Below are 12816 nucleotides of genomic sequence, written 5' to 3'. Positions count from 1 at the left end.
TACCCATCTTTTGACCTTTTAAAGTATGCTTTTCAGACTGCTGCTCATTACTAAATTTAACCTCACTACTTCCCTCTCTACTTCTAATAGAGCTACCACTATTTTTTTTCTTGCTCATTTCACAACTTTCACGATTTTTTCCTTTTTTACTTCTACTAACATTTTTTTTGCCACGATCAACTTTATCTTTTATAATTTTATCGCTTTTATTTCCCTCTACTCCTATTTCTTCATCTAGAATTACTTTTCCCATTGCATCTGACTGTGACAAGCTAGAAATATTACCTTCAGAAAATGTATTTTCTTTCATTTTAAATTTAGGTGCTTCATCTACAGTTTCCATAAGATTCTCAGTATTATAAATCATTTTTGGTTCTTCGACATCTGTTTTATCTTCTTTCTTGATTTCTTTAGCTTCACTCTCTTCTAGCAAATTTGAACACTCGTTATTAACATTTTCCTCATGATCTGGATCAGGCATGATGAAAAGTGGCTTTGGGACATCATCATTATCCTTATTAGGATCTTTTTCTTCATTTTCCAGATTAAGTTCTGAAATAAGAGAAAAAAAAGTTTTTCTTATTCGTTAAAAAGGTTTCTGTTTTCAACTTGTGAAATTAACAACAATAATAAAAATACCATGCCAAATACAAAATACATGTTCACATTTGGATGAGACCTGTCCAATTTTATATGTACAACATTTGTTCAAAGAGGTATATGGATTGATTGCGATTGCACAAACAACACAGATACTTTTGAGTTAATTCAGCTTCAATGCTATCTTCTGATTGAGCAAGACATCTTGTCTCTCATTTTGGCAACTGTTGCAAACACTTCTTGAAATTTGATTTCAGAATGCCTGAAAGTGCCTCTGTCAAATTTTATTTACTGACTTTGATTTCATCAAATCTGTTGTCTGTTTGTTTATTTAAAAAAAAAAATTGAACTTCACAAATAAAATAATGCAAGGAACCAAATCTACCAAAAATGGATGCTGTTGTACTTGTATTCCATTGGATAAAAATGCTGAAGCACATGACAGGCAACTTGATCATATGAAGTACCCACTTTGCAAATTTTCACTTCTGTGAATGTTTTCTTGTAAACTGTTTCATGTAAATATCTCCAAGCATCAACATGAAACTGCTGATTTACTATTTATTCCAATGGGGCATATTCGTGGTGCACAACCCACTCACAATACCACCACCACATCAAGATTTATGCTTGGTTGTGAGATTGAATAGGCTCTTTCACTGTGACAACTATTGCCGGGTTACAGGATCCTATTTGTTAATCCATGTCACTTTATTTGCTATAATGTCTTTTAATGATAGTGTACATAAATTTGATGTGTATGTTTTTGAGAACTGCTTAGGTATTTCTCAAAAACATATACTTTGATGTCATCAAATCTGTAATCTGTTTGTTTATTTTAAATAAAAAATTAACTTCAGAAAAAAAAAAAAATCTGCAAGGAGCCAAATCTAACAAAAACGGATTCTTCCCTTGCAAAAGATCTATCCCCCTTTTTAAGTAGCACTAGTCTAGTTCAGCACCACCATTTCCACTGCTGTGGCTAATGCTTGAAACATACAAGTTATTTCCAATATGATAATTTTAGATGCGTGTGGTATTTCTTATTTATTTTAATAAGTGAATAGGAAATGACAAATAATAAGAAATATCAAATAATCCACAAATAAATTTCTGAAATGAGATATTTATTTACAATCTCTTCAGCCACTTACCTTCTATATAGAAGATAAGTTTTAGATGTTGAAAATTTTTCCATCTTGGTTATACTAAATTAAAGATACCAAGAAATGATATTCTTGGTTTAATCCTTTATCTAAGTGTAAGTAAACAAAGTTTGTGCATGAAGTAACGTCACAACTTAGGCTGATGATTTCACATCACTTGCTTTAGTATTTCATAATGCAAAGCACATATCTTTATGGACATGTATAATGCTATGCATTATGGGAAGTGCATATGTAAATATACTTGTATATGTGTATGTATTTGTATATGTAAATATGACTTCTGCATTACTTTAACCATGGTGTCACTTCTAGGTCTGGCTCTCACTGATGAGACCTCGATAAAGGTTGAAACCGGTTTGGATAGTGACCCTTCCCATAATGGACATTATACATGTCCATAAGGATATGTGCTTTGCATTATGGGATACTAAGACAAGTTATCTAAAGTCATTAGCCTCTGTATGCGAGTTGCGAAGTCATGAAGTTACTTCACATGCAAACTTTGTTTGCTTACTCTTAGATAAAGGATTAAACCAAGAATATAATTTCTTAGTATCTTTAAATTTATAGAAGATAAGTTTCTACATTTGTCTCGTCTACAGATATTTCCATGGCCTGTTCAGCAGAACCTGAATCTATCATGCCTTCCTTTTCTGCCAGATACACAGGAAATTTCCTCGATTTCCTGTGCATCTGGAAACATCCCTTTATAGTCGAACTGCATACTCACTGAACAACCTGCTACTCCCAGTCAGCCTCAATTCTAGGGAATAACCTACCTCATGAAGCATTTCCAAAGTACCACCGTCTCGAACAGTTCAAGAAGAATAGCAACAGATTACTCTGCTAATGACCCTACCCCTACACACAGCATTTGAAAGTATTCCTATTCACTGAATGTCCCTGCTCTCCCTAAAGATTCTAATATTGGCTAACCATCACAGTTCTAACAATAGTATCCAACAACGTAATGTTTTATTTTGCAAAGACTGATATAAAGCCCTAACATTAAACAGGAAGTTCAATTTCTTAATAACTGCTTTCTTTTTTTATGTTTCAAAATTAAAATACCATAAGTAGGCATATTGAGAATAAATTACAAATGAAAGAAAGAAAAAGCTCACCTGGAAAATCTTTAGTAGTAAAATCTTTAGTACAAAAATGGAATGGCAATTAAACCACTGAAGAAATTCCAAAAAAAAAAGAGCACTACTTTAATATCCAATTTAAAAAATAAATAAATAAAAATTTTAAAAAATGCCCAAAAAGAGTTCACTGCAATGAACAGACTTCATAAAAGCCGATTTCTCATAGAATGTCTTTATCAAGAAGCATGTGAAACAGTGTACCACTGGCCAACCTAAATAGATCCAATGGTCCACATTTGAGATACAAAAGATTAGCTGATTTAAAACATACTAACTTTCAGTTATATATAATTGCATTTTTTAGTTAGGGACAATATTGATTTAAAAAAAAAAACTTACGTTATATACTAATGTGGCACTTTTTTTTTTTTTTTTTAGAATTTCTGTAATTGTTTAACTGTCACACCATTTTTGTACTGAAGAAGCCGATGAAACACAGAAAAAAGTTTACTAATAAACAAGTTTTTCCATGTGAGCCTGTTCTATCTTTTGCAATTTGTTCTTTCTTCTTCTTTTTTGGGCAAAAAAAAAAGTCCAAAGAAGAACATATATCCAAAATAATCCTCTGCATTCAATGTTTAGATAGTGAACTATAAGAGATTCTAAAGAACAATGTTAATATTCTAGGAATATTAACATTATTGTTTATTTATTACAGCAAAAACTGCAGCTTTTGCTATATATATACTCAAATTAGAGGTCACTAATTTTCAAAGGTCAAAACATTGGGGAACATTCCATAGGTTCTTACTTTCTTCTTGATTACGCATGGCACTCATGCAATATGTTTTGCAACCTTTTTCTATGTGGAACTGATATAAAAAAGAGAACAAATCATCTGATTGCAGGAAAAAATATCAGTAATGAAATAGATACTATAGACAGGTGGCAGAGAAAATCATTACATGGTGGACAAATTGTACCCACAAGATTAGTTGCAGTAAAAAACTTAATAACCAGTGATACAGTGTATGTGTCAGTGGAACTGTAAATGATTATAGAGTGGTGTTATAATTCAAAAGGATATAATTCACAAGTGCACTGTCATGTAAATTTTTAGACCTGGAAAGAAAATAAAATGTCTAAGGTAGTTAAATAAAAGAATTATATGTATAATGAATAATAAACAGCATCTTCTAAATGTATATCTAATACATTTAAGTACAAATAAAAACAAGTGAAGCAAAACATGTTGATTCCATATTAATTGAATGAAAAGGCACCTGTTGTTTGCATCATATCAAAACATGGCACGAGCGTAAATTTAAGGTCTGTGAAATTCTTATCAACCACCCTAATCTTAACAATAATGGTGGTCGAAAAATCCCAAGAATATGGATGGCAGATATTCTACTCCACATAACCTTGTCCAAGTGTTAATTATAATTAGGACTGGGCAAAAAAAGTCCAAAGAAGAAAACATATCCTATCTAGGATCTTAACTCTAATATAAGAACACTCATGTTAAATTATGGATTAGGTCACCACTTCTGCTGTATTAAAACTATCTATATGAATCACTTCTCTGACGATGTTATAAATAGAATATAGCTTTGATGTAGTTGTTTTGTTCCATTAAAGGTCAGACCAGTAGAATAGCGGTTGATCAAATCATTATCACTTTGGCATACTGTTTGAAATGTAATATAGCTTGTCTTTGTATATATGTGTGTGTATACTCCAGATGATGACCTTAATATGAAGGTCAGGGAATTCAAGTAATTACTCCTAACATTGTTGTAGTCTCCATAATTTTACTGAAATGAAATAATACATATATTTTGCCAGTGAAGGAAAAATATAAAATGTATTAAATTTATTTTTGGTGCTATTATATAAATGCACTCAACTAAAAAAAAGACAAGATTAATTACTGTGCAATACACCAATAAGGTATACAGAGCCTTAGAGGTATGATGCTTCTTATCTTGTTAAAAATGTTTATTCCATGTATCCATCCCAGACCCCAATATGATCATGTTTTTTCCCCACACTTTTCATTATTGCACCCAAAAGACAACTGGTAATTATGAAGAATATATTGCACAATTTATTTGCCATGCCATCAAGATACTACAAACAAATTGAAATTAGCATCCTGCATTTTTAATATTGAAAAATTATGTCTGCCCACAGCACAAACCAACTAATGCATGAAATATACAACCAAAGGTGAACATGTTAATAATATGTGGCAAAGTAAATACAGATATAATTAACAACAAAAATAAATGAGACAAATCTGCATGATTATTTTAAACATTTGTTATTTAATGGTTTTAAAAGTTAAATGAAGATAGCACAAATGTCATATAATTTGAATTATACTATTACTACTGTTAACACTTTTAGTAATACAGCCAGTCCTTGACATATGACAAATGCGACTTACAACCACTCATACTTACAACAGCCATCACATTATTACATTCACTGAATACCACCTCTCTCCTGCAACCTATAGACCAAAGTGTTTTTTGCTGTCTTCAAGGTATTTATGTAAGAAAACTCTTAAGTTGGAAGTAATGTACATATTTTAAAGCTCATTTCTGCTATCATCCCCCCCACCCCCTCCAATGATGAGGCTAAACCTTTTGCAAGTTATGCATATGGGGAAGAATCAGAAAGTTTTGTTTCAAACCTGAATTTGACTGACCTAGCTTCTCCTGCCTCTTCTAATGAATCACTCAATTAATAAAACAACTCTGAAGAAATACTCTTGTTTCATGTGTTTCCAGTTGATTATTTTACTAGTATACTCATGTTTCATTATTTATTACAAAAAAGTATACCATACACAGTAATTTTATATTGTTATTTGAACATTGCATTATTCTGCTATAAATAAAGAGTAAAAGTTAAAATTAGCATTCCAGCTATTCACTGTTATAGTGATTTCCAACTTACAATGGGATCATCAGAATGGAACCCTGTTGTAAGTCAACAACTGACTGCATATGTTCATTCAAACCAAGGATGATCCCATTTGTTACATATTAAAAAATAAATAAATGTATATAAAATAGCAATTCTTGAATAAAAGACAAAATATGCATACATTTCTCATATGATCATATCTAAATATTTTCAGGAGAGCAATGAAATTCAACAAATTGATCCAGAGTCTATCTCAGTGATACAATGCTCCAAGTAAGGTTTCTAGAGATTGTCACATCAATAGGCAATTTATATGAGAACAACATTACCAATTCATTCTCACTCACTGTACTTTCCTTAAGTGGTTTTTACTATCACATACTGTTTTTGATTAGAGCATTTTTGAGGATATTACAATCTTCTGCTTCTTCTTTCACTACGCGTTATTCCCGCTTCCTATGCAGGGTCCGCATGTTACTTAGAAACGACTTTTTGTTAGTACCACTCCCAACCGACCTGTCGCATAGTCTGCCGCTGGGGGGAATATATTTTTGGCTGTAGAAGCGTATGTTCACGGGGCCAGTTTGCCTGCTTGCAGGATGAAAAACACCAGATAAACTGGCGGAAAAAAACCTAATGCCTGCACCCAAGACTGACTAACTTGGCTATGCCTGAGGAAGATCCTCAAATTCTTCACATCTTTGACGGAAATTGAACCTGGGACACTCCTTTCCCAGGTATATGGTTGCAAAGTGCAAAGCCACTAGGCGTGGACTTTTTTTGAGGATATCTGGCAGTTAGCATTTATGATGAAGCAAGCTTCTCGTATAGTGGAAGGCTATTTCCCTCCAATTAAGTGCAGATGGCTTCAGAGAAAAAGAACAAAGAATACATTTATAACTTGACTTCATTAACTATGTAATTTGGTTGTTCATATATTATGATTGTATGCTGAAGTCTTTTATGATGATATCAAATATGAGAAAAGTTAATCTACAGTACTTGAGTACTGAGGATGGGCAAAAGAAGGAACTTTTTCATATTTGATTTGAAGAGCTGCATGTTTTATTGCTTTTCAAACACAAAGCATTTCAAAAATGTTCCAAAGAAAACAGCAATAAAAAAATGATGAACAAAGAGGAGGGAAAAATTTGTTCTGTTCTGTGAGTTTGGAGTGGAACTGTTGAACAGATTAATGTCAGTTCAGATAACGAGTGACTGTGGAAGTATTTGTAGAAGATGAAAGCAGTGAAAATTGAATATCTATGAAATAGTGGGTGAGGTGAATTGGATAGAGATGAGTCATTAACCAGCCTCACTGATCTCCAGAATACTGCCTTTTTTTAAAAAAGGGTCTTAGAGGTACCACCCCAGCATGGTTGGATAGATTTGTATAGCATAATTTTCAGAGTAAATTAATATCTTGAGCTAAAAAATCCCAATTTTCTGGTATGTCAAGGAGGCATAAGTTGTAATATGTTTATGTCATGAGAGATTTGATATTAGAGTAATCTGAACTAACCCATTCTTATCTAGAGATTTGAATGTTGTTGAAAGTAAAACTGGAAGAAAAATGGTTAATTTTTGTGGGAAACCAGCAGAAAGTGTGCTTTGATAGTGTTGAAACTGACATGATTATCTGAACCCAAATGAAGAATCGTACGGAGATTATAATTAAGTGTAGTAGAGGATGATGTTCTGAAGGTTGTGATGTGTGTAATGCATGGTTTGCCAAATAAGAACAAAGAATATAGTATAATCTCATTAGCAAAACTGTGTATTGGATTAATGATCAGCAATTAATCAAGTAGATCATTGATGCATAGAAGGAAGAGGATGGGCGAGAGAAGAGAGCCTTGCAGAACACCAGCATTAGTTATATAGTCAGAAGATTAGAACCATCCACCATTATAATGTACAAAGGAATATATAAAGTATATATAAAGAATAAAGTATGTACAAAGGAATCATGGTTAGAAGAAAAGGTAAAACAATGCGAGGAAGCAAATAAAAAGCATGATACTAAAACGGTTTACAAAATAATAAAAGGTCTAATCAAAGAATATAATAACATTACTTTAAAAATGAAAGATTCTAATAATATGGAAACCAGTGTAATTCAAGATATACAAAAAATATGGAAAGAATACTACCAAACACTATTCCAAAGAAACCAAATGTGGGATTCATCAAACAGCAAAAAAAAAAAAAAAAAAAGAAAAAAGAAAGAAAGAGAACCTGCTATCCTAAAAGATGAGCTACTTAAAAACAATAAACCAAATGAAAACATCCAAAACTCCTGGAACTGACCAAATTCCTACTGAACTCTGGAAGCACAGGGAGGCCAGAGAACCATAAAATATTTATTGAATCTTTTTAACCAAATTTTATAAATCTCAGGAGAAATACCTAAGGACTGGAAAACTGGGATCATAATACCTATCCATAAAAAGAGTGATAAACCAAAATGTGAAAATTATTACCCTTTTAAATCATAGCTACAAGATATTCATTCAAATTATACAAAACTGCATGCATAAATTAATGGAAGATAATATTGTCGAGGAAGAACAAGCTAGTTTCAGACCCACAATTGATCAAATATTCACACTTAATACTATAATAGAAAAATGCTGGGAACACAATCTACCACTGTACTACAGCTTCATTCACTTTAAACAAGCCTTATTCCATAGACAGAGACAAATTGATCAATATCCTAAACTCTAAATCAATAGACTCTGAATTGTTGACCTTCATTTCAAATTTTTACAAAGACACAAAGCACTCTTCAAATTTAATAATATAAAAACAGAAGAATTTAAGATAGAAAAAGGAGTTATGCAGGGCTGCCCACTTTGACTGCACTTATTCAACGTATACTTACAGGAAATATGCAAAGAAATCTCCAATGAACCAGGGATAAATATAAATGGAAGAAACATCAACCACATCAAATATGCAAATGATGTAGTAATCCTGGCAGCATCCAAGCTACAATTAGAAAAAACAACCCATCTTTTAAATAAAGCTTGTAAAAACTTTGGAATGAGGATCAACAGCAGAAAGACTAAAATAATGAAAATATGAAGATAAGTTGAAAACATCTCCATAACCCTGGAGAACCAAACCTTAAACAAGTAAAATCCTTTGTCTACTTAGGAAGCACACCATTACACACAATTTGAACAGCAGTGAAACAGTAAAACACAGAATTAACATTGGATATTCAAACATAAATAAATTAAACAAAATATGGAACAATAAAAAACTTTCAAAACATCTTAAAATCAAACTATTCAAAGCTATGATCATCCTTAAAGCAACATATGGAAGTGATTCATGGCGAACTCACTAAGAAGGAACTTCTCAAAATAAGTGCATTCGAATGGAAGTGCCTGAGAAAAATAAACAAAACACACTGGACTGAACATAAAACCACAGAACAAGTAAAGCAGGATCTCAACTACCAGGATAACCTCACAAACATTATGGTTTGGCTCCGATGGTTCGGCCATGTCCAGAGAATGCCTCCGCACAGACTTCCAAACATAGTGCTAAATGGCAGAATGGAAAAACAGCATCCACCTGGAGAACTGAAGAAAGGATGGCACAGATTCTCAAAAGAAAGAGGCAAATTTCCCAGCTTCACTACTATGTTCGAGAAGACTAGAAATAGAACACTTGGAGAACGATTGTACAAAGGGAGACTCAACCTGCCACCAGATGGATTGAGTCCCCCTTTGTGCAATCTGATGAAATTGAAGAAGACCATTATATGTATACTGGAAGCATAATTTGGTTTGTCTCATGACTTCTGTAACCCAGTTGCAGAAGTCGTGGGATAAACCAAATGATGAGGGAGCTTACTTAGCATTCCCTTCTACCAGAACCAGCCAAAAGTCTTGGAGATATCTTAAATAAATACCTGAGATTCACCAAACTTTTCAATGGTATTTGTCCAAAGATAGGTGACATAAGTAAACAGATCCATTGTTGATTGACAGTTGTGAAATCTATACAGGCAACTGTTCAAGGTAGAACAGGAGTTGAATTTTGCTGGATCTCTCCCATTACTTTAGAGAGAAAAGGCTTGAAGTTAGCAATATTAGGTGGGTAAGTAAGTGGGGTTAATTTCCAGGCTGCAAGATGTAACAGTGGAATATGAAAACAAAAAAAAAAGTGACGTAGGATGAAAGTCAACTTTGGATTGCAAACCTTTAGAAAAATTGGGAAAATGCCATCAGGACCAAGGAACTTTTTTTGTATCCAATATGGACAAGATTCTTTTGATCACTTTTTTGGTTAAAGGTCAAAAGAGACTGATTTTGAGAGTTTGGAATGACAAGACACCCACTAGGTTCTTACTTCTTCAAATCTTTTGAAGAAGTAAGAAGCCAAAAGATTGTTTTTTTTGCAGTTGATGATGCAATAAAACTATCTGAGTATAACAGGAGTGAAAGCAATGCTGGAGAGAAGTTCATGACTTCCATTTGGACAGGATGCAAATTTCCTGCTCCAGCAATTTCAAAATCTGTGTTCGATGTTACTGAAAGCATTAAAGAAAGATTTAATTCTGAATGAGAACTATGGTATACTCAATTCTTGAATTGTACAGAATTGGAAAATCTTTGCAAGAACCAAGGTTCATAGCAACTGGGAATCTAGAGTGGAATGGAGATTAAACGTTTCCATACTAATAATAATTACTTTGGTGATACACTCACTCAGTACACTGCATCAAAAGGCTAGACATAATACTCAAAATATGGAAATTAAGACATAAAAGTTAAAAAGATCATCCTACTTGGCAATCTTATAAATTAAATTCTCTCAGTAAATGTATAAATTCCAGTTTTCTTTCCTGTCACATGTTCTTTCCTCCTTCTGGTCTATGTCTCCAAAGTTGAAGTCCAACCATAATAATTATAATAAATTTAGTTTAATCCTTTATCCAACTGTAAGCAAACAAAGTTTGCACCTGAAGTATCTTCAGGACTGAGGCAACTCGTGGTAAAGGTGGACTAAGCTCTCATCACTTGTCTTAGTATCTCCCATGGTGCAAAGCACATCTCCTTGCAGATATGTATAATACTATGCATTAAGGGAAGGGCCACTACCCAGACTGGTTTCGACCTTTATGGAGATCTCGTCAGTGGGAGCCAGATCCAGAGGTGGTGATACTAAGGAGGAAGTAATGGGGAAGTCATATTTACCTACACGAGTTGCCAAAAGGTGTCTCACCTTATTATTAAATTACTCTAGATTAGAGAAAGATGTTCTCATCAAGGGAAGGCTCCCATTGACGAGACCTCAATAAAGGTCGAAACCGGTCTGGGCAGTGACCCTTCCTCATGTCCACAAGGAGATGTGCTTTGCATTATGGGAGATACTAAGACAAGTGATGAGAGCTTAGTCCACCTTTACTATGAGTTGCCTCAGTCCTGAAGATACTTCAGGCACAAACCTTGTTTGCTTACACTTGGATAAAGGATTAAACTAAATTTATTGTCTAACCAAGTGGGAAAAAATTCCAACAACCATAATAATTACTTCACTTGCACTCATTGTACTGATCTGCTGATGCATGTCCTCCACATCACCTGGTATCTAACTGACCTATAGCAGCAACTAATTTTATATTTTGTCCTACTGGCCTTGATCTAACACCAAATGGACTCAAAAGAACTGCCACCTGCACGACTGATTCTACTCCTGTTGGCTGCAGTCTGCTATCATCAGCAGTGCCCACCCGTCTTGTCTACTCTATCCTTCCTGAAAATACTAAGTCCACCATATTCTATCCTTGTAACTACGCCGTCTGCTGTTAGCCAAGTCTCACTAATGCCTATAACTTTTGGCAAGGTTGCTGCACTAAGCAATGCCGAAAACTTCTTATTTCTAATACTTCTAGCATTAGTATAAAGAAACTGTAGCATCCCCTCAGGCCCCCAACCACCGTTATTCTCATTTAACAACCCCATTCAATATCGTTGCCTGAGAAATTAGATTCCACATTTTTTGTTCATTCATTCACTCATTCACTTCATGGATGCCTTCACACACACACCCTCATCTGCATCTGCCCTAACTGCTTTACTTTTCCTGACTTTGTACTTCCACACTCTCAATGAATAAAGCTCTCTACAGACACCTAAATTCAAATCCATTTAAGTGCAGTCCATCAACATTGTACATATCTTTCCATACATCAAACTCAGACCATAGATCCACAAACTCTACATCATTCTTTCTGCACAACCTGTGTATTGATTCATTAGTATCTCCTTCTGAATTCAAATGCCTCTATCAAAATGGGGCAACAGACTTACAAACTTCACTCTCTCACTCTTCTTTTTTGCTTCTTACAACTCCTTCACATCCTTCTTCATACAATACTTCTCACCTCTCAGGCCACTGGTTCCAGCCAAAACAATCAATTCTTTCACCTTCCCTTTCATCACCAATATTATTAATTTTCGCTTAAGGAAACAAGATTTTGTAGCACTTTTGGCAAGAATAAATATTTATTTAGGCAACAGTGATCAGAAAGAAGAAGGAATAACAAAAAAAAAAGTATTCAACACTTCGAAAAACTTCTTGAATGGCTAACAATTTCAAGTAATATGGGAAAGTTTCAAAATTGGAAAACAGAACTTATCTGTATGTATGATCCCAAGAAGAGTTCTAGTAGGAAAGAGGTAGAGGAATATTCTGATTGGCTAGGGAAAGCAGTTGATATAAAAAAATAGCTGGATCACCAATCTACAGAAATGCTATTGGGAAAAAAGCTAAAAATGTTATGGAGAAAATGGCAAAGCCAATAATAAGCACCCGAAGGATATGGACTGATCATTAGTAAGAAAGATGGAATATATATTTAAATGACAAGAAACAATCAATAAAAGAGAAAGTCTTATTGATTATGCTGTTGTTAATAATAGTCTCTTCAGATTGGTTAATGATACAAGAATATAGAATGGATTTGCAATCCATTCTATGGATTGCAAATCAAAAAAGAA

General features: G+C 33.7%; 1 protein-coding gene across 2 annotated transcripts in view; it reads right to left on the bottom strand.

Moving 5' to 3' along the window:
• LOC150099412 (arginine/serine-rich protein PNISR) overlaps positions 1–12816 on the bottom strand; it is a 313080-nt gene that overhangs the window by 25580 nt on the left and 274684 nt on the right. Inside the window, exon 11 of one of the 2 annotated variants that reach the window (XM_090404217.1) lies at positions 286–552. The exons of the other annotated variant lie outside the window; for it this stretch is intronic. Within the exon in view, the coding sequence (XP_090260343.1) occupies positions 286–552 (267 nt within the window). The remainder of the gene's footprint in view (positions 1–285; positions 553–12816) is intronic. 2 annotated transcript variants of the gene reach the window in all.

The sequence above is a fragment of the Typopeltis vanoorti genome, chromosome 14, assembly GCF_054136105.1.
Source record: "Typopeltis vanoorti isolate ZY-2024b chromosome 14, IOZ_Tvanoo_1.0, whole genome shotgun sequence".
Taxonomy (NCBI): Eukaryota; Metazoa; Arthropoda; class Arachnida; order Uropygi; family Thelyphonidae; genus Typopeltis; species Typopeltis vanoorti.
Note: the sequence above shows the minus strand (reverse complement) of the source record. Positions and strands in the feature narration are given on the sequence as shown.